Below are 26,968 nucleotides of genomic sequence, written 5' to 3'. Positions count from 1 at the left end.
AGATTAGACTAGGTGATCACTATGGTTCCTTCTGGCACTGGAATTTATGGATACTTGGCATTACTCTCCAGAGTTTTTGGAAAATACAGTAGAATTTTCCTTAACTGGGATGTCATAGGGTGGTTGGGAATATTTTTAAGTTTATATATAAAAGATTACTACAGTGCCTTGTTCATGAGGCTTTGTCTTTAAATCCATCTGGAAACTGAGGCTGGCTCAAAACACATCTGCCTGCTTAAGTGGAGAATCATACTGTGAGTGTATTGCCCCACTACTCCGTGATCTGCACTGGTTCTGGTGTCTGGATAGAATTAAAGATGGTAAATTTGACCTGTAAAGACCTTGATGGCCTCACTAGTACTGTACTGCCACAGCTGATGTGCTTGCGCTGGAACATCTTTTCATGAAGTGGGTAATGGGGATTGAAGGCCATCAACTTTAAAACTTGTTCCAGCACTAAATAATCCAAATTTGCTGATCACTACAGCATTTTCTAAAGTTAATATTTCCTTCCTAGTTTTTGAGGAGAATTGAAGGTGGAGAGTAGTATTTTTAGCTGTCTATATCTTTTGGCTGCTTGGGGTTCAGATTAAATTGCTAATGTAATGAAGACGTCTGGATAACCATTTTAAAGGCTATCAAGGATGCTTAGAGCAGATGAGTACGTTTACTTTTTATTCTGTAGAGAAATTTAAAATTTCTATAAACACACATTTATATAGATATAAAAACCTACGTGTGCCAAACATTATCCTTACCACTTTGCTGTCTGCATTCCCTTTCTCTGCCAACTTGTTTTTCCTAGATGGTATGGTGTCTGGGAAAGGGATCATCTTCCTTTGTTGGTACAATTCCTAGTGCATTTTGGGTACAACCATAATATAATTGTAGTTGTGATGGCATTGGGATTAGGATTTGAACCTACTAATTGATTAAGAAACAGATTAGTATTCATTATCATTAGGCTAAGTCTGTTCCCTGGGAGAGCTTTAAGTAAATCAATGGTCCTGATTAAGCATGTCCCAGTTGAACTTAATATAGTGTGTGTATGTTAAACCATTAATTTGTACAATACTGTTAAAGAGAAGTGTGATAGATATGACTATTTCCTGCAATATTCTTGAAAAATCTTATTAAATTACGTTTAAGTGTCTTTGGAGTCCCTTGTATTAAATGGAAAGGCTATAGAGTATTGTGAGCCTGGATGATCAAGGAACAATGTGTCAGATAAGAATTGTCTTGTGGGACAATGTGTGTGAAGTGGATTTCCTGGGGGAAATACCTAGGGAGAGGTGAATGCAATTCCTCTCCCCGAGTTATGCAAAACCACAGCCTTTTGAAGCTTTGCCTGGAAGAACAGACCATTATCATCTGATCACCTGCTACATGAGGCCAGGATCAAAGGCCCAAGCTGTATGAAAGAAAGACTGAACTATTCATGGTTGTGCAAACTTGATTGTATGAACTTGAAACTACAAAAAACCCTTTTGTGTGGTTTGAAGGAGTGACTCCTACCCTGACCCTAGCTGGAGTTGTGGGATGATCTCTGATAATCTTATTCGCATGTGTGTAGCTTCTTTTATTGTTTTTAATATGTTTTCTCTGTAATGCTTTCATCTTAAGAATAAATATACTTGCTTAGAAACACCTGTGTGGTAACTTCTAGCCACTGGCAATTACACTGTTTATAGCCTTCAAAGGCCAGACTCTAGCCAGTTTAGACAATCCAGATTGGTTGGGATATTACTGTGCAGGCAGGGAACTGTGAAGCCTAAAAAACCCCATCAGCAGTGGGGGAGACATGGGTCTCTATCCAAGAGAGGTGATGGCTCAGGAGCCAGGAACCTAGAACAGGTGCCTTCAAGGGACCACAGAGGGGGAATTCAGGTGGAATTACCCTCAATTATGACAGGAGGAAGCACTCTGAATGTTTTACCTGGCTGTAAATATTACCAATACAATTACTGAATGTACTCTGCCCCCTAAAGGTTCTTTTTGTTCCAAACGTAGATATTTAAAATAGATAAATGAATAACTCCGCTGCCATGAGATAATGTGTGTGCTTGGCTTCAAAGAAAGAATCTAAATAGGGCTTTTATGGTCATTTTTACACATTTGAGTAGATTGGCATAAATTGCTTGTTGAAACGTAGGAGAAACTGATTTGACATTGCAATGTGCTATTCAAAGACAAAAATAAGGCTCCCAAGCTGTATAAAGATGTATAAAAATTCTACTGCTATTCTGTAAATAGCAGGTAATAAAAAGTGACATTTTAGAAGTGGTTTCCTCTGAATTTCATGTCAGCAAGACTGATTAAAATGAAAGCTTCCATGAACTGGTGAGGGGGATGATTATGTGATGGATGAGCTGCTGCATCCTTATTAGGGCTGATTTAAGGGGCTGTAGGCAGACTCTTAATAGACATAATTTTGTCTTACAGAAGAAAGCATGGAACTTTATGGTAAGGAGGCTCTTACACTTCCAGGTCTCTTGTCAAGAAGTTTTTCAAAGGCAGTAACCCAACTAGAATAAGATAGGGTGACCAGACAGCAAGTGTGAAAAATCAGGACAGCTGGTGGGGGGTAATAGGAGCCTGTGTAAGAAAAAGACCCCAAAATCAGGACTGTCCCTATAAAATCAGGACATCTGTCACCCTAGAATAAGAACCTTATACACTTAACCCATCTTGTCACTCAGGATTGTCACTCCTTCCTTGTCCTCCCCTTCACCCCCCGCCTGTATAGTCTGTCCCAGTGGTTCTCAAACTGGGTCGGGACCCCGAAGTGGGTCATGACCCTGTTTTAATGGGGTCGCCAGAGCTGGCATAAGATTTCCCCACCAAGCTTTGAAATTGCCCCCTTTCCCACCCAGGCCAGTGGGGCTCAGGTGGGCTCAGGCTTCAGTCCCCCTTCGCCTCCTTAGGTTGTGTAGTAATTTTTGTTGTAAGAAGGGGGTCACGGTGCAATGGAGTTTGAGAACCCCTGGTTTGTCCTAATGCCTTTGTTTTGCTTATATTTAATTCAGCTTTGTGTAATGAGGAGAGGAAATATTACTACAAATTTATTGTTAGCCTGATCCCACCCTTTAAGGCTGAGTGTTGTCTCCAACTTTTGAAGACCCATCCTCTTCAACAATAGAATATTGAACTCTTACTTCCTAAATTGTAGATTGTTGGTTCAGACATAAGTTCGGTGGTATGGCTAGAACACAGTACCAGTGTTATGAGTTAAAGGGTCAGAAACAACAGGCACTGTAAAAACTGCTTAAATAATTCAGTAGTAAGTATCTGTACTGCAAGGAATGTGTTGCATACAAGTTCTTCCCCACTGAAATGTTCTGTTATATGAGGCTTCCATGGTACATCTGTTATTCACTCTAGGATTAGGTGGTGGTTTTTGAGCTATTATTTGTGTATTATAAGGTAAAATAGTGTAATTTATAAGCAGCCATTGTTTTAACTTGTAATGAAATTAACTGTACATTTTTTGAAACATTCAACCACTTGACTTCTTTTAGTATTGTAATTAATCAGGACTTCAGAATGGAGGATTTAAACTTTTCTCCACGCACAGTTTCCCCAAACAACTGTTGTTTCTTGCTTTGACTTCAATTCTACAATCCGTACTAAATCCATTCTTCACTTCTTTGTGGCAATACAGAATTTTTTGATTGTAGTCATGGCAATAAACAGAATTATTTGCTAGTACAGGATGGTTTTGGTTAATGGATGTGCTGGATTTGTGCTGCTAAAGGGTATTTGGTAATGCGGGGTTCTGTGAGCATGATGGGGATGTGTGCTAAAGGCGAGATGGGGGGCTACTGCTGGTGAGTGAGTCTGTAACTGAGTGAATGCTGCTGGATTTGGGAGGCTGGGGCTATAGAGAGTTCGGGTTGAGATTTGCTGGTGGTAGTGCTGGGTAGGCTCAAGGAGATGTCAGGAAGCTTAACTTTGCTGCTATTCTGATCCCTGTATAGTTAATTGATCAGTTCCTGCTGTCTCTTCCCACACTGTGTGTGGCTCTGGAAAGATATAATTTAATAGTCAGTTCATGCCATGTGCCTTACTTATGTCAAGCCAGGCCTACACTTAGCACCTTAAGCCCCCAGTTGAATTCAGTTGGAGATGTGTGTTAAGTGCCTCCAGGAAGCACCTGACATCCTGCAGGATTAGCCCTTGAGGAAGATGTAGTACTGGCCAAATGCTCTTGTTACACCGTGCCCCTGAGGGGTTGTCTACAGTGGGGATCGAACCTGGGACCTCTGGTTCCAGAAACACAAGTTCCTTTGCCCTTTGAGCCTAAAAACTTGCTTTTGTTATCCAAGGCTGTATTATGCTCATCAACCTCTCTGGCCCAGTCACAACTATAGGGGGTTCAGAGCATCACAAAGTGGGTTATACAGTGAGCTGTACAGAGCAGATTTTCAGCTGCTGTCTCCCTCTTCCATCTCGCCCCTAAAACTGTCACTTCCTTTGTTTTGGTAAATGTCACTTTCTAATCTATTTCCCCATTGATTTTGATTCAATAGACAAGACCTGCTGTTGATTAGTATGTCTGATGATGGGGCAAAATGATCTGTTTAAAAATAAACTAATGACATATATGTTTCTGGATACAGCTATTGTAAGGCAGGGCTTGTTTATCATAGGCTACAGTAGAACAGAACAGGATTGAATAGCACCAGACTCTAATTGCCTGTTTTCTTTACTAGTAAACTGACACTAATGAGATAATTTGTATTTCCTTAAAGGACGGAAGCTTTTTGATGTATACTGGGTGCTTTTTGAACAGACAGGATGTTCTTTTAAGGCTTAAAAGAAAGCAGCTCAGCTTTTCTAATGTTAATAAACTGATTTTCTAATCTGCATTTCTTACAGTTTAACATTAATCTATTCAGTGAATTGAATTTCCACACTTGCTCAGGATGTAAAGTGGTAGAACTACATGCTATTCAAAATAAAAAAGAGTATGTGATGTTATCTTATCTTTTAGGGGTTACTTTCCTTCCTCTAGCTGAAATAGTCCTACTTCTAAAATCAGGCAAGAGAGATGCAGTCTCAGCAACAATCCTGGTACTGGAGCTGGCTGGCATAGGAGATCAATATCTGAACTAAGGCAGTAATAAATGAGAGCAAAAAAAGCAGCCCAGCGTAGTCAGAACTGAATTCCATCTGTCCTGAGAGACACTTCCATGCTTGACCCAGATTGTGATCAGCGGTTGGGCAGTAAGATAATTCATTATTCCACTGTTGGAATGAATTAGTCAGTTATAGATTTTGTGCAGTAAAGATACTTTATGTATATACACAAATAGCTCACTCTTTTTGATCTCATCATGTGACTGTTGCCCTAATCCGTGTTCATCTGATTGCTTCTACTATTAAACTTGATAGGTGAACAAGGACCTTCAGTGGTGAGGAGATGATATTGTAGACCTGAGCCTGGGAGAAGTTCTTCCCTCTTCTAACTATAGGCTACTTGTGTTCCCCCTATCTACTTAGAGTTCTACCTGCTCTCTGATGGCTTATAGAACAAGGAGTCTTCTAATTCTGGCCGGGTCTACACAACAAAGTTTTGTCAGCATAGCTGTGTCAGTCAGAGGTGTGAAAAAACAACTCCTCTAGGTGACATAGCTATGCTAGCAAAAGCCCCAGTGTAGATGCAACTATGCCGCCAAAAGAATGTTGTGCTAATATTGTTTGGGGAGGTGATATGATGCCACCAGAAAATTCCCTCTGTAGGCCTAAGCTGTGTCTAGTATGCCAGTATAGCTGAGTTGGCAAAGTCTGTGTATTGTAGACAAGGCCTTAAACAGAGAAGGAACTAGAGAGCTGGTCCAAGACCCATTGGCATTGCTTTCTCCTGCTATGGTGACTGAGTGGGATGTGGGGAAGGAAAATGCATGAGAAGCCCCAGGAAGGGAAAAGCGTGAAAAGAAAGGCTAGGAGAGGGTTGAGAGGCTGGGACTACAGATTTCCAATAAGGGAATAGGGCTAAAGGCTGTGGAGTATTTTGCATGGGGGGTGGGAATTAGGGGAAAAATGAATATTTCCTTACCAATCAAGGAGGAAGCCTTTTCCTCAGACCATTTGAATTTCAGCATGGATTTGTAAGCTAATACTCATCCATTTCTTTGATGGTTTTTAAGCCAATTTCACTTTCTGATCTGTTTCAAGATTTTTGACAATGCAATAACTTTAGGTGGCGAATTTCAGATGTCTTAAGTATGTGAAAACAATTCAGAAATGTATTGGAGCAGTGATGTCTTGGAACAGAAACTTATGGTAGAATGTTGAGCGCTTATGTGCACAGCACAGACACCAATAGTAGCTGCCAGTAGTTTTAAAGATATACCTGCATCAGTGGCTCTATCAGCAGTTAACTCTGCTCTTCCTAGAAGGCTTTCCATTAGCATAGATGCAAAAACCCTGATATCTGGCTTGGCTTGGCTTCCAGTTCTGTAGCATATTCCTGCCTGTCAGGGTGCATATTCTTCTACATTTTGAATCTTGGTAAGGTCTACTCCTTTCCTCCACTTACCTTAACTGCACTTTAATGCTATATTTCTAGGATGACTTACAGCAGGGTTGACAACCTTCAGAAGTGGTGTGCCGAGTCTTGATTTATTCATTTTAATTTAAGGTTTCGTGTGCCAGTCATACATTTTAACTTTTTTAGAAGGTCTCTTTCTTTAAGTCCATAATATATAACTAAACTATTGTATGTAAAGTAAATAAGGTTTTTAAAATGTTTAAGAAGCTTCATTTAAAATTAAATTAAAATGCAGTGTCCCCCTGAACCAGTGGCCAGGACTCGGGCAGCATGAGTGCCACTGATAATCAGCTTGCGTGCCGCTTTTGACACGCATGCCATAGGTTGCCTACCCCTGACTTGTTCTGGCAGAAGTTGTGAATGTTCACAGCTAAATGTAGATTGAATTTACTTGTCTAAAAGTAGCAGGACACAGCAATGATCACTAAGGCCAGATCCAATAGGGCTTTACTCCAGCAAAACATTTGAGTAGTCTTACTGAAGTCAATGGGGCTACGCATGTGCTGTGATAGACCCAGGCCAGTTGAGTACAGCAAAATAGCAGAAGGCAGATATACTGGCCACTGGATTAACAGTTTTCTGTTTCCTGACTGACCAGAGCGGGGGCTGCTCCATGCTAATGAGAACACCTGACTCTAATTAACCTGCAAAGAGTCAGGTGAGGCCATTAAGCTAATGTGACCACCTGACTCTAATTAAGGCTCTGCTGATACTATAAAAAGGGCTCACTCCAATCAGGCAGAGGAGAGCCAGGGAGCCAGAGGAGAGGAAGTGTGGCTGAAGGGCTGGTTAATGAAGACACCTTGAAACCATTGGTAAGGGAGCCCTAAGGTAAGGGTGAAGAAGGGAGAAGCAGAAGAGCTGTGGGGAAGTTGCCCAGGGAAATGTAGCAACTCTGGCAGTGAAAGGTTGGCTGCCAACAGCTGCTACTATTAGGGTCACTGGGCCAGAACCCAGAGTAGAAGGCAGGTCCGGGTTCCCCCACAACCCACCACTAAAGGAACATCTCCTGGGAGGGGAAGTCAGGCCTCTGTCAGAACAGGAGGCTAAACTGTTCTGAAATAATCCCCCAGGGACTGCAGAGACTGTGGGAGTTCTCTCACCAACCTCCTTGCTGGCCTATGATGAAAAGGGCTTAGTAGACTGCACTCTGGCCTTAGAGAGAGAAGGGCTACGTGGAGGGTCGCAGTGAGCCACTGAGGCTAGCATAAACCACCTAGAAACAGGATCCACGGGGGCAAGGACAGAGCTCTGCCACAGTGCCTAAAATTAAGCAGGAAAAAACACATCTGAGAAGAAGGGATATGAAGGCTTTTGTAGTATGGAATGGAGCTAAAATATCTTCAGTAATTGCTTATACTGCATGTATTTTTTCCATTTAATATTGAGATTGTTTGTTTTTTGTGGAAGGCATTTGTTGTCACTGGTATAACAGTGCAGTGGGTGTTCTCAAAATACCACACAACCCACTTCCTCTGCCGTGCTAGCTATTGGAAAGAAATTGCAGAGTAAAATGATATTTGGTGTAACAGTTCAAATAAAGTAACAAAGCCCTCAAGCTTTGTTCTCCATTTCATCTTGGCAATGAAGCCTCAGCCTTTTCACCACTATGGCTTGACTTTGATTTTTACCCTAGTATCAATTAGGGGCAATTAAAATAAATGAAATAGGATGTAGTGATCTGTCAGTCCTCACTGACACTTCACCATTCATTCTAAGTGTTTGGAGAGGCCACATGTAACTTCAGATTTGACAGAGATTAGCTCTGATGTTCTACCTCTTTTTTAATGGGCTTTTCTAACTAGTTCAAGTATCAGCAGAGTAGATTTAAAAGGGGAAAATTTTCTTTATAATTCAAATATAATTATCATACTTGATTTTTTTGTAGCGAGACAACTAAATACTACTTCATTTGATAATAAGGCCTTCTTTAAAGTTTTCTGAGGCAAACTCTGACGTGTGTAAAAACCCCCAAATTTTGACATTTGCCTGACAAAACACAGTTCAGTGTTTTCTTCAGTGAAATAGTAAAGACATGTCTGTCATTCTTGGTTGTGTATTGAGTCTGTGCGCTTCTTGAAAGTGTAAAGTGCCTTCTCTACCAAGATGACATTGTTTAGCAATCAAATTAAAGGAATGCATTTGCGTAACTTTTGCCTCTGGTGTTTCCTTATGGTTTTGCATTCCTTATGCATTTTTAAAAAGTCATCCAAATTCTGCAGAGCAATTTAAATATTCATATGTGCAGGCCTTTTATAGGCCAAGAACTATGATGCAGATGTTAAACCTCATGACAGAAGTATCAATTTCACCAACAAAATATGTGTAATTGTCTCCTTCCTGATGGAAGAACTTGCAAAACCCATCAAGAAACTGGGTTGGAATTATAAAGCTATGAACAAGTCTTGAAGTAATACATACAGAAACTACTAATGGAAAGTATAGCTACAGACACTGAAGGAATTGAAGTGCAAATGTTCCACAACATTAACAGTTTTTTATTTGTACTAACAGCTTATTGGTACTACTAGCTGCATAGCAGGTACTTGATTAATTTTTTACTGATAACTTTCAATCTTGACATGCTTCATCTTTTAAAAAGGGTACAGTAAGAGTGTAAGGTTAATGAATTTCTGTCCTTAACCTTTTTACTCCAGGGGGAATTCTAAGCCACTGTGCATGCACAGAATTCATGTCCCCCACAGAATTCTTTACTTCGCTGCAGAAAAGTGACTTTCTGATGGGGAAGCAAAGGGAAGCCATGAGCAGTCATGTGACTCTCCCCAACAGTATGTTTCTGATGCCCAGGGCAGCCAGCAGAGAGGTACATCATTGTGAGGGAGGGGGCAGGACTGGGGAAGACCCAGCTGGTGGCTCATACCCTGCGCCAGGCTCAGCTGCTAGTCCCAGTTGGGCTGGGGAGGACGGGACTTCCTCTTCCCCAGCACAGCATCTGGGGCTGGATCAGACACCCCCCAGATTTCTCCCCAGGCTGCAGGAAGCTCTGAAAACTCTTTCCTCGCCCAGCTTCCTGAACTCATTACTCCTCAGCTACAGGGAGAGGAATCACTGTACAGGGACCTGCTCCCCCATCCACCCAGACGCCGTACATCCAGACCTCCTCATACCCAGACTCTCCCACCAAGCCTCACCCCATCCCACTCACATACAGATTCCCGCCCCACCAAGCCTCAACCAGCTGCACCTGGATCACCACCCCTGAGCCCCACTCCCTAGCATCTGGACTCCCCCACACCCAGACCCCCATCCTGAGCTCTATCCTCCCCACACCCAGACTGCCCCCTGCTTGGTTGTCGTCAGATTGACCACAGGATCAGTGCCAAGGCCTTAACTGTATTATTCCTCATTGTCATGGAAGTGGTATTTCCAGTAAGCTCAAGAAAAGGAATCTCTTATTGTGCGGGGGCTTATGCTACTGCAGTCTTTTTTCTTGAGCTGAATCAAGATATCTTGGGCATGCTCAATCTCTTCAAACAGAATATTTTTGAGTAATGTGGACAGATTTGTGTCAACTGCTGTTGTAATCTAATGAGCGTTTAATTCTCAGTTCTGGAGCCAAAGCCCAGACTGGAAGACCTTACCTATGAGGATCACATTCTTCATTGATAATATGAATAATGCAACTGAAGAATAGACCTGTAAGGATCCTCTCAACCAGAATCCTCCTCCTCTCCCTGCATTGTAGTCATAGTTCTTTCCTCTTAGTTACTGAAGAGGAAGTTCACTCAAGTTTATTCCTTCAGGCATAGCCTTCATTTCAGGGGGTTATCATCTTCTCAGGAAGTCTCTGTAGCCAAGACTTTCTCCCAGTGCTCCTACTCCATTTCAGACTCCACCACCAAATGAACTTACTGAAGTTCAGATGATCCCCTATGCCTCTACCATTTTTAGTTGTGATTTGAAAGAACACCTCCTCAAATTTTTCATGCCAGGACAGTGGGGAATCCTGCCTGCCTTGCGGCCTGTAGGCACTACTATAATGCAGATAAGAAAGGGATACAACAGCCTTTTTATGACTATACGTGAAACAGCAAAGGGAGTATAGCCTTATCTATAGTTACGGGTTACTTTAATTACCAATCTCAAGGTGAGGGTTCACACCTACTTAAATCTGTGAGAGTTCAACCCCAAGATAAATTATAATAGAGAGGTTACCAATAGACAGGTGACCCTGCGGTGCACGAGAGACTACACATTGGTCTTTCTGTAATTACTTTTAACCCACCAAACAATCCACACACTGAAGTCTGGTAAAGGAGAGAGAGACCAGTACAGAATACATAATATTTGCATTACTTAAACTATGCTTTGTGGAAAAATTCAAAGTGTTAGTCCTCGTCCTCATCCGCACCATCACCACCAATGGTCGCCACCCTGGCATTTCCCCCAGCCAAAGCACACAAGCCATGACACAGCTTTTGTAATGTGTTAGGCTGACATGCACTGGGGTTTCCACATATTTATGAAGGGTTTAACCACTTTCCTTATTTGAACTTCCACACCTCACTACTTTTGGGGTGCCCCATTTTTCAGAGTCAAACTTGTTAGTTTCCCTTAACATTTACATCATGTTATCTCCATAGTAACAGGTGACTCCCTTAAGAAAGTCTCCAACATTTCACACCAGCTTCCAATGGTCATCAAGGGTTTCTCCTGTAGGTCCTGTGTTAGAACATTAATTAATACTTATATTTCAGCTCTATATCCTAACTATTCCTGATACATTTTATGTTTGACTACAGGATACTATGAAATTTTGGCTGCTTTACTGAAAAAATGCTCCAGTACTAAAACTGCAACACTTTGATTCAGTAATTGAATACAGTGTGTGTGTGTGTATATATATGAACACAGTGTCACATACACATCACTAATGTTCTATTTTAAATTCAGTTACATGTTTTTTGCTAATTGCTATTTATCCATTCCATGTTCAAGTAAAACTTGACTTTTGTCATCCCAGCTGTGGTATTTCTCATTTCCATATGAAACTGAACTTGGCTGACAAAAACTTAAAACTTCTCCATATGGTTGAACATCCAGTACTTTTCACTGAAGAAGTTTTTCAAACAGTATATGACTGCTAGTATTAGACTTGTTACTGAAGACATCAGTCTGTTTTTTTTTTTAAATACTGTTTTCATGTTTGAGCAAAAACTGTGTTGTCAGTAACTACTGTCTGAGAGTCCCAATAACGTTTTATTTATATTGTTTCTACTTTAAGAGCTTAATGTCCTGGTCACTTGGAACTTTCTGGATTAAAAGGTAAAGTCAATGAAGCTGTCACTCTGCATTTCCTTATATTGGTTTTAATTAGTTTTAGTTAACGTGGATATGAGTTAAATTTCACCAAATTCAGCAGTTTATAGTAATAAGGCAGAGAAAGGATTGAGAAAATGACTAGTTACACAGAAAGAATAAATTTTTAGCACTGATTGGGTTGGGAGAGCTATGATTGCTGTGGGGAATAAGAACCTATGGGACTGATCCTTGATTTTATCACACATGAGTTGAGTACATGTAGATGAATCATTTAGATATATATCCCAAAGGAGATCATTAATGTACTAAGCTTTTGATAATGATCCTCCCTAACTCATGCTGTTAAAATCTTTATTGTATGTATTCTTTGTGTAACAAACATTACAGAGAGTAGAGTTCCTCCATAGTGAAGGTTGTAGCTTGCTGTTATAAGCCTGGTTTGGACATACTCTTGATCTGCACTTAGTTAAAATTGAACCAGTCAACATGAAATTTCTCATGTACTTTGCTATTTGATTAAAAAAACATGAAAGATTGTTTAATATTCTTAATATTCTAGCCTACTAATCTTCTTTTTCCTCATGGTGCAAGGAGGAGGTTCCAGATAGTTTAGTTTGCTTTATTCTGTAGTGTCTTTCACTAATATTGGGGTGAAGTTTGAAATTGTTTAGAGATCAAGATCTGGTTTCCTTAACCTGCAGAATGCCTAGGAATATGGATTAGTGGACATAGGACTGGTGAAGCAGTCAAAGGTGCTTATCGCATGTGTCTGCAATTTATCTTCTGACACTTGGATACCAGGGTGATAGGCAACTACATACTTAACATAGATGTTATGCAGAAGCAGACCTCTGACATTGACTTATCCATATTCCTTACTAGAAGTTGCCAATTAAATAGCTCTCCAGAGTTATGAATTAAGAAATTTAGGTGACCTGCTTCCATTCAGTAGTTGTAAAAGGCACAGCTTAAGTGTGAGAGTGTATGAGGAGTTTCTTTTGAACTAGAACAATTCTCTGGAACAGCGGATCCCAGAGACTGAAAATTTAGTTTGTCATAATATGGATTTTTACCAGTGTAAGAGAGATTTAGTGTATCATTTTTAGAGAGACAAGTATTGCTGGTTTTAACCTTCATTTATTTGTTGGGGTTAGGGAATCATTCTATAAAATCATTCCCAAAAGATCATTTGAGAAGTTAGAAAAGCCAAAATGTAAAAGATTCAAAGCAATTTTAATTAATTTATAGTGACCTCCATACATCTATTATTGTGGTAGTAACTAGAGGTTAGGGATCCAGTGTCCTAGGCACTGTGTAAGCATAAGGCAGTCCCTGCTCAAAGTTTACAATCTAAAACTAGACAACAGGTGAATATAACAGATGTGGGGAGAAGGGAGTGCAAGGTGGCAGTAGTCACAGCACACACATTGTCTAGTCCTTGTGAAGTGCTTTGTAGGCATGACAGCATAGATGGACTTGAAGGAGATATTTAAAGGAGAATTATGTGGCTTTCTGTTTTTATAGGGAGCTCCTTACATATACTTTCCCTATTCTGCTCCTTACACAATGCATGTTGGAAAAATTCCAAATGAGCTATCGAGGCTAACGTTGGTGGAGTGGAAGTGAGAATCTGTCTGCAAGAGAGGATAGGTAGAGCAGAAATAGACCGTGAACTTGAAATCTGTTCTCTGAATTTCATGCCATAGCCTGAACATATTTTTTGTTTTGTTTTTGATTTAGTCATTTAGTAACCTTATGTAGAGCTCTAATTATCAATCTCTATTCAAAAGTTGTGATAAAGCAGCTCTTCACAGAACAGTTTTTATAGGAATGTAACTCTGCAAGCTTCCCTTGCTTCTAAGTCTGTGGAGTTGGTGATGGATGTCTAAACTGGAAATTGTGAATGGACTTCAAATCAAAAACAGAATGTTTTCTTTTACAGTTCATTATTACTTTGCCATTCATTGGCTGGAGTTGTAAGTTCAGGGTGAATTTTTACCTCTCACCCATGAAACATGTTAAGTGATACATAAATAAATGGAATATACCAGTCTTATTTTTTTGCTTCTTTGTTTATTGAAAATAAAATGCTAGAATTTCTGTTCAAGTGCCATGTACTAAATGTTGATATTTGCATATACACTTTCACTCTGCATTTACATCTTCATCAGAATTCCAAACATCATCCCTTTTTCAAGCTTGAATGAATCAGTACCTTTTATTGAATTCTGATGGGATTATAATGTCCTCTAGCTCATTTATAATGCCATTGCTTCAACAGGATATCTGATTTTCAATTTGTGACCTTTTCACTGCATGTTTTGTGTGCTTGCTCTGCAGTACTGTCAGGCTGCAATACTGAAATTTTAAATAGATTAGCATGGATTAATGTGCTAGATTTCTCCGCAGAAGACATGGGTTAATTTATGTGCAACACCAGATTTTTTATTTTATGATTAGTTATCTTGGTTATATCCCTTGGATCTTTGTCTACATTTCAACCACCACACCGTTTTTGGGGGCGGAAATTGGGCATGTCAAGAGCAAGAATGCTTTTCTGGTCAGGAACTGCAGATGAACCAATGCCAGAGTGAAAACATAAGAGCAAAAGGAGTGGGGAACTTTCTCCATGTGTTACTTTTTGTCTGGCTTTTGCTTGTGTAAAAATCAGCCTGGGAATCTCATCATTTAAAAAACTAGGATTTGTTTACAATGTTTGAGTGCAACAGGAGTAGAAAAGATAGTGGGACTGTGCTGAACTCTTGAAACAATTGTGAATATTGTCAGTTAAATCTCTTGGAGATAACACTTTCAGGTCTTCCCCTCCCAAGTTTTAGTACTTGTTACTATAATAAGTCCAAATGAGAAATATAATTATTCATTCGTAAATACACACAGTTCCCAAGGGTACCTTTCTGGGAGGGAGTTTCTACCCTTCTCTCTCTCTGTGGAATGGTGTCCAAACCCTGTAGAGGGTATAGCCCTGCAGGCTTCATAAAACTCACCTTGAGTATCTGCAATTACAGTATTTAGTTTGCACAGCCTGCAGCAATTCTAGTCCTCTTCTCCATCTCCTTTGGGCTGAGGGAGTCTGCAATCTAAATCCAACAAAACAGGCAAAGTCCCTTGAACACAAAAAACACTTCTGATCCTGAAGCTGCTTCACTGCTGAATTTTCCAGTATGGCTCCCACTCCTCATATTTATAAACTCCTTCCCCTGCCCTTCAGTTCTGGTCTCAGAGAATGATTCTGAGTATGTCCTAGCAGGCTGCTTGCCCACAATGGAAATCACCAAAGTAGCTTCAAACAGCTAATGAACATTCCTACTGCCCATGACACCCAATTTCTGGATGATTCTGGCCTGGCTCCAATAAATCCTCAAGTACACAAAGTACCAGAAAACAAATCAAGAGCTAGGAGTTCACCCTATTTTTTTCTGTATTTATATCACTAATTTGTGAGATGCAAGTATGTCGATTACACAGGCAGAGGTAAGATGTTCTGTCTTCAGTAGATTGTATGCTTTTGACACTTTACAACAAACAGGATGCCAACTTGTATTTAGTTTTAAATATCTGGATTGAGATATATTGGCAACTGTTTGGGGAAGGCTGCACAAATTCTGTCTGTATTACTCAATAGATCAGTGCTCTGTCAGTTCTCTCTTTAATGAGAAAATGAATACATTTTAAATCTATCTGCCTTTCACTTAAAAATGTGATTTTTTTAAAATTTTTATTTTTTTTGGTTATCTTAACCCAATGTCAACCAGATAAAGAGAAAATGTCCTGTATGGTTTTTTTTTTTTTTGGACACACATAAGAAATAAGAACAGGAGTACTTGTGGCACCTTAGAGACTAACAAATTTATTTGAGCATAAGCTTTCATGGGCTACAGCCCACTTCATCGGCTGCATAGACTGGAACATACAGCAAGAAGATATTTATACATACAGAGGACATGAAAAGGTGGAAGTAGCCATACCAACTGTAAGAGGCCAATCAATTGAGATGAGCTATCATCAGCAGGAGAAAAAAAACTTCTGAAGCGATAATCGAGATGACTCATAGAAGGTGTAATGGCCCATTCCCAGTTTCTGTTCAAACCTGAAACTTCAAACTTCAAAGCTGAACTTGAATTAATATGCAAATTAGATACAATTAACTTAGATTTGAACAGAAACTGGGGGAATGGTTGGGCCATTAAACTAATAAAGTAAATATTTTAAATTGGAAAAAGGAAAGGTTCACATTACTAACACGGGACTCTAAATGGAGAAAGCTATTTTGTTTCTGTAGTGGCAAAACAAGCCCCTTAGACTAGGGTGTTTGGCTTGAAAGGTTTCACAAATGGGTGAAAGGGCACTGGCTAATTTTTCTGAAAATGGGAGACTAACTTTAGGATGTTCCTAAAGGTGGAATTTTCATAATTGCCTAAATGCTGTTAAGTAACTTGTTGCTTTTGAAAAGCCCATCCTCAGATGCCTAAATATGGAATTAGGAATCTAAAGTAAGGCTCCTGTTTGAAATTTTTAGCCACTATTTTAATTTTTCTAAGTGAATGTAATCATGAAAGATCAGTCTGGATCCACACTGGAGACTGCAATTTTCTATCTCTAAGGGTTTGTCTTGAAGGAAAAATAAATGAGTTTCGTTTACGCTTAGCTAACATGCTAGCAAAGTATGACCCCAAGTGCAACCACTGTTTCTGTTCAAGACAAAACCTAAACAATTACACTATAGGCACTTACATCTCAGGCTTATTCACAGAACCTCACTGACCTATTTCAACCCAGACCTGAAACCTCTTTACACGTTAATAGGTTTTCCTCCAGTCTTCAGCATTAAAATCTTCTCAGTGGAAATCCATAAGTAGAATATTGAGCACTAGCTTTGTTGCATGGTTGTAACATAGTAATTGCACAGTTGCATTTGGTTATCGCAATCTTACTTAAATAATGCAAAATTTGACTAAAGCCTTTTTTGTTCAGCACAAAATGGCTTTAATTAAAATTATCTGAGCTATTATGGCAAATCTCCAGTTGTTATATCTGTGACAGTCCCCAGGGTAGTTGTCCTCTCAATTCTCCAATCTGAAGTGCGTTTTACATGGCTTTGCTGTGAGAGCAACCACTCCTGGCCTTGCTTACAGACAGCCTCTAGCATGTAAATTACTCCCAGCTGAGTTATATGAGTCCTTCTAGCCAGCCACTCCTGAATTATATTGCAGAGTGACACCAGCAAATTTCCAGTCCCAGACCTGTCCCCAGAATTGTGTGTCTTCTACAGTCCTGCTCTTTCCTTCTGGACAATACAAGCTCATAGAAAATCCATTATTTCATTAATAGAAAATGATATGCACAAACCCTGTTATCCCAAATGGAGGTTCCCAAATACTTCAATCCAAATACACTAGCTTAGATAAAACAAGTTTATTAACTACAGAAAGATAGATATTAAGTAATTGTACACAATGAGGCAGAAAAGTCAGAATTGGTTACAAAGAAATAAAAGGTAAAATGCAAACTAATACCTAACCTATCAAACTTAGTGAATTCAGAGCAAAAGTTTTCTCTCACCACATGCTTACAGCAGTCTGGCTGGATTTCTTCAGCCAGGACCACTGCTCCAGTTCAATGATGCCTCGTTTGTCTTTCAAATGTTGTTGATGCCATGAGTAGAGATGAGAGGAGAGAGGTGATTTGTGTCCACTGTTCTTCATTTTTATATCATTTTCTCCTCTTTGAGAATCATCTCCCACTGGGTTTTAGGAAATAGTCTATCTGTTTACATGGGAACCCTCAAGCTGTTTCATTGCCAAGATGTAAATTTCTTGCTCACACTCTTCTTCCTGCCAAAGAATGGCCACTTAATCAGATGATAGTCCATTTGATTGTGTTGACACCTGGCTGAGGCATTAGTTTGTCTTTTGTCTCTGAGGAACTGATCTGTGCCTGCTTTTCTAATCTTGGTTCATGTCTCAGCAATGTCATATAGAAGAATATTGTAACTCTACATACACTAATGTCACACACATTTTACCAGGACAGTAGTGATCAGCAAATTATGAGTTTTCAAATGATACCTCAGAAGGCATACTTTGTGCAAGATTTACCATAGTTTTGTAAAAAGGATGAACACAGGGGACAGACTGTCATAGTGTCCACTAATTGTGAACCTAAGAGTACATGTATCATAACCTATTCCCAGATTTGGACCTTAGCGTCCAAAATTTGGGGGTTAGCATGAAAACCTCCAAGCTTAGTTACCAGCTTGGACCTGGTAAAGCTACCACCACCCAAAAAATTAGAGTGTTTTGGGGCACTCTGGTCCCCCCAAAAACCTTCCCTGGGGACCCCAAGACCCAAATTCCTTGAGTCTCACAACAAAGGGGAATAAACCATTTCCCTTCCCTTCTCCCTTCCAGGTGTTCCCTCCCTGGGTTCCTGGAGAGATACACAGAAGCAAGCTCCGTGAATCTAAACAGAGGGACGCCACCCTCCCTGTTTCCAGTCCTGGAAAACAGAAGCACCAAGAGCTAATCTCTCTTCCCCCCTCACCCAGAGGGAATGCAAAGTCAGGCTAGTAAATCTAACACAAAGAAATTTTCCCCCTGACTTCTTCCTCCCACCAATTCCCTGGTGAGCACAGACTCAATTCCCTGGAGTTCCCCACTAAAGAGAAACTCCAACAGGTCTTAAAAAGAAAGCTTTATGTAAAAAAAGAAAAATACATAAAAATGGTCTCTCTGTATTAAGGTGACAAATACAAGGTCAATTGCTTAAAAGAAATATGATTAAACAGCCTTATCCACAAAGAATACAATTTAACACATTCCAGCAACTACACACATGTAAATACAAAAAAACCAAACCTATCTTTGTACTTACAACTGGGAAACAGAAGATTAGAAAGCAGGATACAGAAAATTCCTTCCCATAGCCGAGAGGGACAGACACAAGACAAAGGACTCACACACAAACTTCCCTCCACCCAGATTTGAAGAAGTCTTGTTTCCTGATTGGTCCTCTGGTCAGGTGTTTCAGGTTACTCCTTTCCAGGTGAAAGAGACATTAACCCTTAGCTATCTGTTTATGACAACATGATCAGGGATGTTGCCTAATGGGGAGCTAAAGTATTTTGAATGAAGCTCCTGTATCTTTCCAAGTAACTATCTGTAACTAGTCTTTGGTGGAATTCTCAAATAATATCAGCTTGTACAACAGAGAAGCAGGATCACATTTCATAATGCGCAGTAAATTCTTCCCCAACAAGTAGCATCTTGCTCCAGGATCCAACCTGAAATAGAGAGGTGGAAGGTACAAGTCAGTAATATTATGATGTGGCCAGGAGGCAGATAAACTTAAAATACACACACATACACATGAGGACTTGGATTTAAAGGGTGAGAAAGGCTGAGAGTGCAAGTCAAGGAACTTCTTCAGAACTCTCTAGTAGGTTGTTCTGCACTTAAATACCATGTTCATTTTTTTTTTAAAAGAAATGCCCCGTAGTTGCTAGAAGGAAAAGAAAAATGTCTTTGCTAACTTTTGGAGATCTGAAAAGGTTTTTATTATCCTGGGGCAGGCATGAAAATATTTGGCTTAGATATACTATCACTATACGCATCTCTGTTTGCTGGTGCGCTATTCTGTGTAACCTAATCTGATCTAGCTGCCCATTTTAATTTGCCACCCACCACAATGGTTTTCTCCAGATTGAGTCCACCTAAATTACTATGACAGAATTGCAAAGCAGGCCTCAGATAATGTGCTTACTGCCCTCTCTTTCTCAGTAATATACATACACAAACAGTGCAGGGCTATGGTCTATATGTTGATTTCTGTCACCTGAACTTTTGTGGAGCTTTGTGTTCACCTTAAAGATTTGCCTTGGCCAGATATTGCGGGTCTGTTAGGTATTTTAAAGACGTCTTCAGTTCTGATATTTTCTTTACACTGAATTTAGAGGATGCACGGAAGCAATGCATCCCTCACTCTGCCCATATCTTTAGAAGTTTTAAGGTTTGGAAGTACTGCTGACTGGGAGTATTTAGTATGTTACTCTATTTTTCTACCTTTTAAATATTCTCTCTTCCACAGCTGTTCGCAGATCACTCTAGTTATCTTGACTAACCCAGGTCACAATCTCCATAGTCATCCCAGTTCCCCGCTTGGCTGTTTAAAGTGAGATCAGTGTTCAGTCTGTCTTGGATATTAGCATTTGCTTATCTGCTCCTTTGAATGTCTTTGAATCCTTCAGTCTGCTTCTGCATGCATGATTGCTCCAGTCTCCATGATCACAAACAGATATTTTGGTATTTTACCACTGGTGCTTTCATTTTTAGACACTTTCCATTAGTAATGAGAGAGTGCCAGATCTGTCACTATAAATGAGTTGATTTAAAACATGGATACACAATTAATAATAATAAAAAAAGTGATGCAAACATAGTAGAGCTTAATCCAATTACTCTTATCTTCACATTAAATTCCTAATAGGATAACTTAATTTTCATCATTCATAGTTCAGAAAATGTATTACAACCCTTTAATAGCATCCTTTAGAATTAATCTATTTTAAAATGTCATTCAGTTGTACATAGCTATTCTGTCAACTGAAATCTAATTTTATTTTTCACAGCCTTATTGTATTCTCTGGTAGCCTTTGATAGAAAAATTGAACTAGGGATGTTTAACTTCAGATGTGCAGAAATATTTATTCCTGTCAGATGTACTTAGAAAAATAAATCTGCAGCTTCTAAATGTATAGTGGTTCTTAAAGGAAGAAATAGAAAATGTTAAAACTGTGGCCTGCAGTATTGTATTTTATACTAACCAATGGATGACAAAATGCTTAATTTTTAATTGAATCACACTTTGTTAAATTACTCGTGTCTATGTATTGAGCAAGGAATATTTGTTTGTAATTTGTTAGGTCCCTGTGTAAGGTGGGAGCGCACAGTCACTGAACTGTATCATTTCATGTGATTATAATTTAAAGCAGTTGATTAAAAACAAACGGCAATAGAACAAAAAGGACAGTAGGCTGTAGTACTGACCTCAGATGGCTGTGCCTTGGCGGCTATTGCCATTCTACAAAAGTTTCACTGTGATGGATCTCTTGCCTCCAGTTTTCTGTCATTTTAGTAATTTTGCAGATGTTACTTTTTTGTAGCCATCTTTCTTCGCTTATGTACAGTATTAAAAAGAAATCAGCAAGCAGTAGTCTTGTTGGAATTGCCATCGCCCCATGCTTTAGTGTATGTTAAAAATGAGTCCCACAAGCCCATGTTACAAGCCCCTTTTGTATGAACACTTCAGTCACAGGTTCAAATATTCAGATGATCCTGAAGGAGACATCTGCTTATGGGATAGGTGCACTTGTCTATTATCATTTGAGATCTCAGTTTTCAAACCTGGGTGCCTAAAGTTATGTTCCTAAATCCATATATTTAGACACCTACGTGACCTGGCTTTCAGAAATACTAAACAACCTCAATAGTCCTACTTCTGTTTAGGTCTCTAAATGTGGATTCATGATTTTAACTTTCGGTATTAAGGTTTTAAAGCCTGTGGCTTCAGACAACCATCCCTCATTACACAGAACACGTTTTTCCAGAGTTGTTGGATTAAAGCGCCTGTCTTTCACCACTGACTACAACCAACCTGGACACTGAGATGAACATGAACATTTAAAGATTTTTTTCTTCCTTGTTATCCAGACTGCTGAGAACTTCTTGCTAAATCTATATTTCCAGTCAATATGCCAAGTAATTAACTGCAGTATCAGTGAGGGCAAAAAATCCCACCTACTACAAAGCAAACTGGAATGTAAGATCAAAGAACACATACCACCTGCAGAGCGGGAGTGAGGATAGCTCGTTTAAAATTCCACAGACAAGATCCTGTCTGATTTGATCCATCATTCTTTTGAAGAAGTTGCTATAAAATCAAGTTTATACAGAATGTAATAGTTTTTGTGGTAGTTCTTATTTTTGAAAGGTACAAAAGGTGACTAGTGGTTAGAGAGGGAAACAGGGATTTAAGACTCTTAGGTAGCTTTCCTGTCTACTATTGATTTTTTTTCTTTGTGAACTTGAGCAAGTCATTTGACCTATGGCTCTTAAATTGACAAAGAAGACTCTGTATAATCCTTTCCTCCAGGAGTGCACTTAAGAGCTTTATGTTTTAGTTTATCTAAAGGTCTAGATTTTGTTCTTGTTAGTACAATATGCGCCGCCTTATAGCTAACTTTTTGGATTCTGAGTTTTAGTTTGTGTCCATTATGAGACCATTGGCATCCTTTAGCTAAAGATAAAAGAGAGGCTGTATAATTATACTAAGCTGGGTTATGGATGTCTTCAGATCTAGCGTGAATGTAGGTAACACGAAGTTTTAGAGCATTGTCATTTATGTGTGATCAAAAAAAAATCACACTTGTTCCGAATTCTTTACCTTTTGTTATAAGTAACATGACATCTAAGCTTTTATCTGAAATCAGAGACGGTATGTCCTAGCTTTACTGGCACAGTCCCAGATTTACATATGCCCCGGAAGAACTAAAATGAATCATGTCAGTCATTTAATTAGTTAATCCCAATCAAAATGTTTCCTCAAGTTCCCTTGAATCCTGAGTTTTCTGTCACACTTCCTAATCCATTTTCCCTCCCTGCTGTCATTCCCTGTACCTCCACATTCTCCTTTCCCTGCTTGATTCACTGTGTGACTAAGGGGACACCATCTTTAGATGGGGCAGACTCTGCTGTTTTTCTACAGGAGAATCTTGGCAGTTTGTAGCTTCAGTCTTGTTGACAGAAATGGGAGATGATGGCAATTTTAGATAAGGAGCAAACTTCAGGAGTTAACTTTAAAAAAACAAATTCCAAATCATGAGATTTGCTATAAAATTGCAAGAGTTGGCACTGATAAGTGTGTTGAACTCATTACATAGCAAGTGTGTGGTTCACAGCAACCATTGGCCAAGGTCAAGGCTTGTTATAACTCATCAGGCAGCAGTATTGCAAGATGGGTCTCATGAGATCATCCAGGGTAATTAGTCTTGCTCCAGTCGTCTAGTAGAGGTGTGGAGAAGGACGAGATGGAGACCTGGCACTCCATCTGTTCCTCCAACTCCATTCTGTCTATAGTGGTTGGGACCATAGAGAGAAGAGAAATGGAGGGACACTGAGGGAGGACACTGAGCACTGCCTTTCTCTGACCTACTCTGTGACTTCCAGAGTGATTTTTCTGACACTGGTAGAGCCCATCAAATAAAAGAGCCAGAATGTAGAGCACTTGGCTGTGTGTGTGTGTGTGTGTGTGTGTGTGTGTGTGTGTGTGTGTGTGTGTGTGTGTGTGTGTGTGTGTGTGTGTGTGTGTGTAAGAGAGAGAGTGAGATCCTGAAGAATGTTGACACATAGGTTCCTGGTTTTGATTTTGAAAATAGGGTGACTTAGTATTCGTTACACTTTTCTCTTTCACCATATTTATTTTGTGGATTTGACAGCACTTTGTGTATCGTTTCATTCCCCCATCCCACGCCCCATATATTCAGGGGAATTGAAAGACCGTGGTGGTCTTTCACAGAGCAATGGGAAGGGGGGAATGCACTTTTTGTAAGGGAGAAAAAATTGTCTGTAAAATCAGATATTGGCAGGGAAAGTCAGGAACAGATGTAGTATCTTTAACTACCTGTAATTTAAGTAGGTTCCAAGTTGCATGCCCCATTTAATGCAAGTTTAAGGTGTGAAGGTTTAGAATGTTTCCTTTTCCTAAGATCATCCTTGACAGTCAAGAATGTTAATTCTGCTTTGTAATATTCATCTTGAAGGTCATTATAATGGGGATTTTACATAGTTGCAAGCAGAGGTATAATAGTATTGTTAGACTGAGTGCTGTGTAAGTCTTGTACTAAGAGCACAGTGTTTTGTCCTGGCATATACTAATTGATACTTGATCCAGTTTTGCTGTACTTGATCCAGTAAAGCTGCTGCTAAACCATAATCCATTAATACATGTCTACAGCTAAATTCACTCTATACAGGATCTATTTAATTGAATAGTACTGAAGTGGTTTTTAAAATAAAATGATCCTGTTTCTAGAGATCAAAGTATGACCTACTTTTAAGTGTTACAGTATAGAGGAAAAGTCTCCATGGTTCTGAATATTTAAAATCTGTTTTGCTAAATTAAATAGAAGTGGATCACTTTTTATAGATGCTGAGAACCAGCAGCTCCCACTTACCAAATTGTATATTCTTCTTGAACCCCATATTGCAACATCAGCTTAGAGTTGCCATCAGTCCCAGGGGAATTATGGGACTTCCCAGGGGGATATGGCAACTTGACCTTATTCCTTCAATTTCTCTGCGCTTCTAGAGGTATCTCATGCATCTTGAAAATTTCCCAAATGCATTGTTTCCAGGATCTGTCCCAGGAAACTCAAAGAAGATTGCAGTCGAACTGGAACACAGAGCACTGATATGGGTGCTGGGCAAAACTGTGCAGACATCCTTAATGTGATCTAGCATAACTGGTGTGTGGCTGTACTGAAACATTGGTGCTTCAGCTAGTTCAGTTATAAATATTTCAGATCCTCTTTGGATGCATGTCCATATATGTTCCACTCTTTGTGTACATGTGGCCTGTGTGCTCAAGAATGGAGTCTTGGCCAGCAGTGTCAATTGAAGTTATACATGAGCCCTAAGTTATACATGAGCCCTTGATTGCATAAAGTGTGGCTCAGGCTCGACCGCCTTTCAGTTCCTTCTCATTGCCCAACGCCTGTGGTGTCCATGACTTGGCACAACTTATTTTCACGCTCCCTTTATATATTACTGTATGCATTAGTGTTAGTTACATGTAGAAAGGATAGTCTGCCTATTGGAAACTTTTTGTGATCGTTTTTGAAGTTTTACCTTCCTTATTCTATTTTCTTCTCTGATTGGGAACTTCTTCCCCATACCAGTACTTAGGAATGGCCCGTCCTAAGTCACCAGGCTTTTATGTTTTGTCTCTCCTGTGAGGCTGTGATACCTATTAATGGATGCACCAGGTGCCTTTTTTGTTTTAGGGACATTCATATCCCTGACAAATGCTCAGTGTAGAAGTAGTTTCCAAAAGGACTTTGATGGGCATTTTTGTTAGACACTCCATACGGCCAGTCTTTGATCAGTGCAAGGCAGTTCCCCTGGACAAGTGCCACCTCAGTGGAGAAGTGCCCCGGTGAGTTCCATCTCCACTGGCTCCCAAGCACTATCTTCAAAGACCATTCCTGCTTTGGACTCAGGTAAGACTGAAAAAAGCCAGATGGTCAGAGAAGAGGGAGCATTTTCCTCTGGGAAGAGCAGAGGCAGATCCCCACTGGGAATTTCCAGTTAAGAAACTCAAATCATCTCACTGTTCCTAACTGAAGGAGAGTCCACAGCCTGAGCTGGGTGCTGTGGGAGCTCTAGGCTGCATAGGACTGGGATTCTGACACTGTCTCGAGGTTCATAGCTATTTGCCTCTAGTACCAGGCCATAGCATGAGGTTGTACCTTGGCACTGAGCACTTCTGTGCTGGCTCTTTTTATATCAGCTCTGTCAGTACTGGCCTGGCTGGCACTGCTCACATCTCCACTGAATGTGTTAGTACTAGACATATGACACCATAAACCCTTAATGCTTTCTACTCCCACACTGGGATTTATGGCTTCATCTCGCTTGGTACTGAAGAAGTATGCAGTATTGAGGGATCTTCAGGTATAGAATGAGCCAAAATCTCCACTGCTATCCACAGGGTTAAATATCCCCACCATGGTAGCATTCCCCTCTACCTCTGAGGCACTGGGTGCTTCTCTAATGCCAGTTATATCCAGACTTACAACACAACTTAGCACTTTGGCTCTGCCTGCCTGTCCCCCTCCCTTAGACGTGGGATGCTCTTTTTCACCTTCACATTCTCAGCACAGGGAGGAGAGATGACCTGCATATTCTACAAGGGCGCCCTTGTTTGAGCCTTCTGATTCGGGGAGAGAGTCAAGGGCTTCATAGATGTCTAGATCTGTTAGGGGATATAGAAGTGGGAATATGCTTTGGTACCCTTCTCCTTAGCTCCCAGGCCCTTTTCCTTACAGTGTTCCAGTGTGGACCTGTTGTAACCCCCGTGGTCTTTACCCCTTGAGATATCACACTCCTGCTCCCCCTCCTAGCATAAGAACCTCCTCTCCTGTACCTTTCCAAGGACCTGGGGTGTCTCATCTTTCAGCTCATGAATCTGTACCCCCGAGGAACTATCTAAGGAGATGCACTTTAGGATGAGGATCAGACAATAACATTTGCAATAACATTTTTGTCCCTGAATGTCCCATCTACACCATCTCACCCAGATAACTAGAAAAGATTGCAAGATTTCAAGATCTGCTCAGACATATAGCCAATTCCCTTGAGATACTGGTGGAGAAGGTACAAGAAACCTCATGTAAGCTGTTGGACATTCTCCGTGTCTTTGTGCCTGGGCACCTGGTACTTCCCATCAATTAAGCTTTTAAATAGTGCTTAGCATCCATGGCAAACATCAGTGACAGTAATTTCTACCTCTATAAAAGTAGGTAAGAGGTACCAGATGTATCCACTGGGGTGTGGTAGCTATACACTCAGCCAGTATTGGGCTCACTAGTGGCTATAGTGACCAGTGAAAGGAACTGTCGTCAGCAGCCAAGAATGACAGAGAGATAAGGAGCCAAAGTGACTCTGTTTATTGGGATGTAAGAGTTGTTTGTCTGCCAGCCAGTGGTTTTTGACTGAAAATTATAAGGCATTATTGGCGTGATATGACCTTTTAAAATTACAGAAAATTTTCAGACTTTGACACACTCACAGGAGAATAGAGAGGAGTTTAAATTTCTGATTTCAGAAGGGTGGTTAGTTCCCAAAACATCCATGTAGGCAGCTCAGGATGCTGCTGATACTGCATCCTGGTCCATGGCAGTATCCATTGTTATGAGGCTGGCATGCTGGCTCCAAGATTCTGGCATCCCAAGAGAGGTGCAATCAACCTTCCAGGGCCTGAATCTTTTTGGTGCAAAAACCCACAAGCCCTTTAACCAGTTTAAGGACTACTAGGCCATGTTTCACTCTTCTGGAGTTT

General features: G+C 40.1%; 1 protein-coding gene across 7 annotated transcripts in view; it reads left to right on the top strand.

Annotated features, from left to right (window-relative positions):
* Nucleotides 1-26,968, top strand: part of CHID1 (chitinase domain containing 1) — a 288,759-nt gene that overhangs the window by 116,307 nt on the left and 145,484 nt on the right. Inside the window, exon 11 of one of the 7 annotated variants that reach the window (XM_050952925.1) lies at nucleotides 18,265-18,412. The exons of the other annotated variants lie outside the window; for them this stretch is intronic. Coding sequence (XP_050808882.1) covers nucleotides 18,265-18,379 — 115 coding nt within the window. The 3' untranslated portion in view covers nucleotides 18,380-18,412. Of the gene's footprint in view, nucleotides 1-18,264; nucleotides 18,413-26,968 lie in introns of those variants that run through there. 7 annotated transcript variants of the gene reach the window in all.

The sequence above is a fragment of the Gopherus flavomarginatus genome, chromosome 5 (assembly GCF_025201925.1).
Source record: "Gopherus flavomarginatus isolate rGopFla2 chromosome 5, rGopFla2.mat.asm, whole genome shotgun sequence".
In the NCBI taxonomy this organism is placed as follows: domain Eukaryota; kingdom Metazoa; phylum Chordata; order Testudines; family Testudinidae; genus Gopherus; species Gopherus flavomarginatus.
The sequence above is the reverse complement of the archived record's forward strand: the minus strand, read 5'-3'. Positions and strand labels throughout refer to the sequence as shown.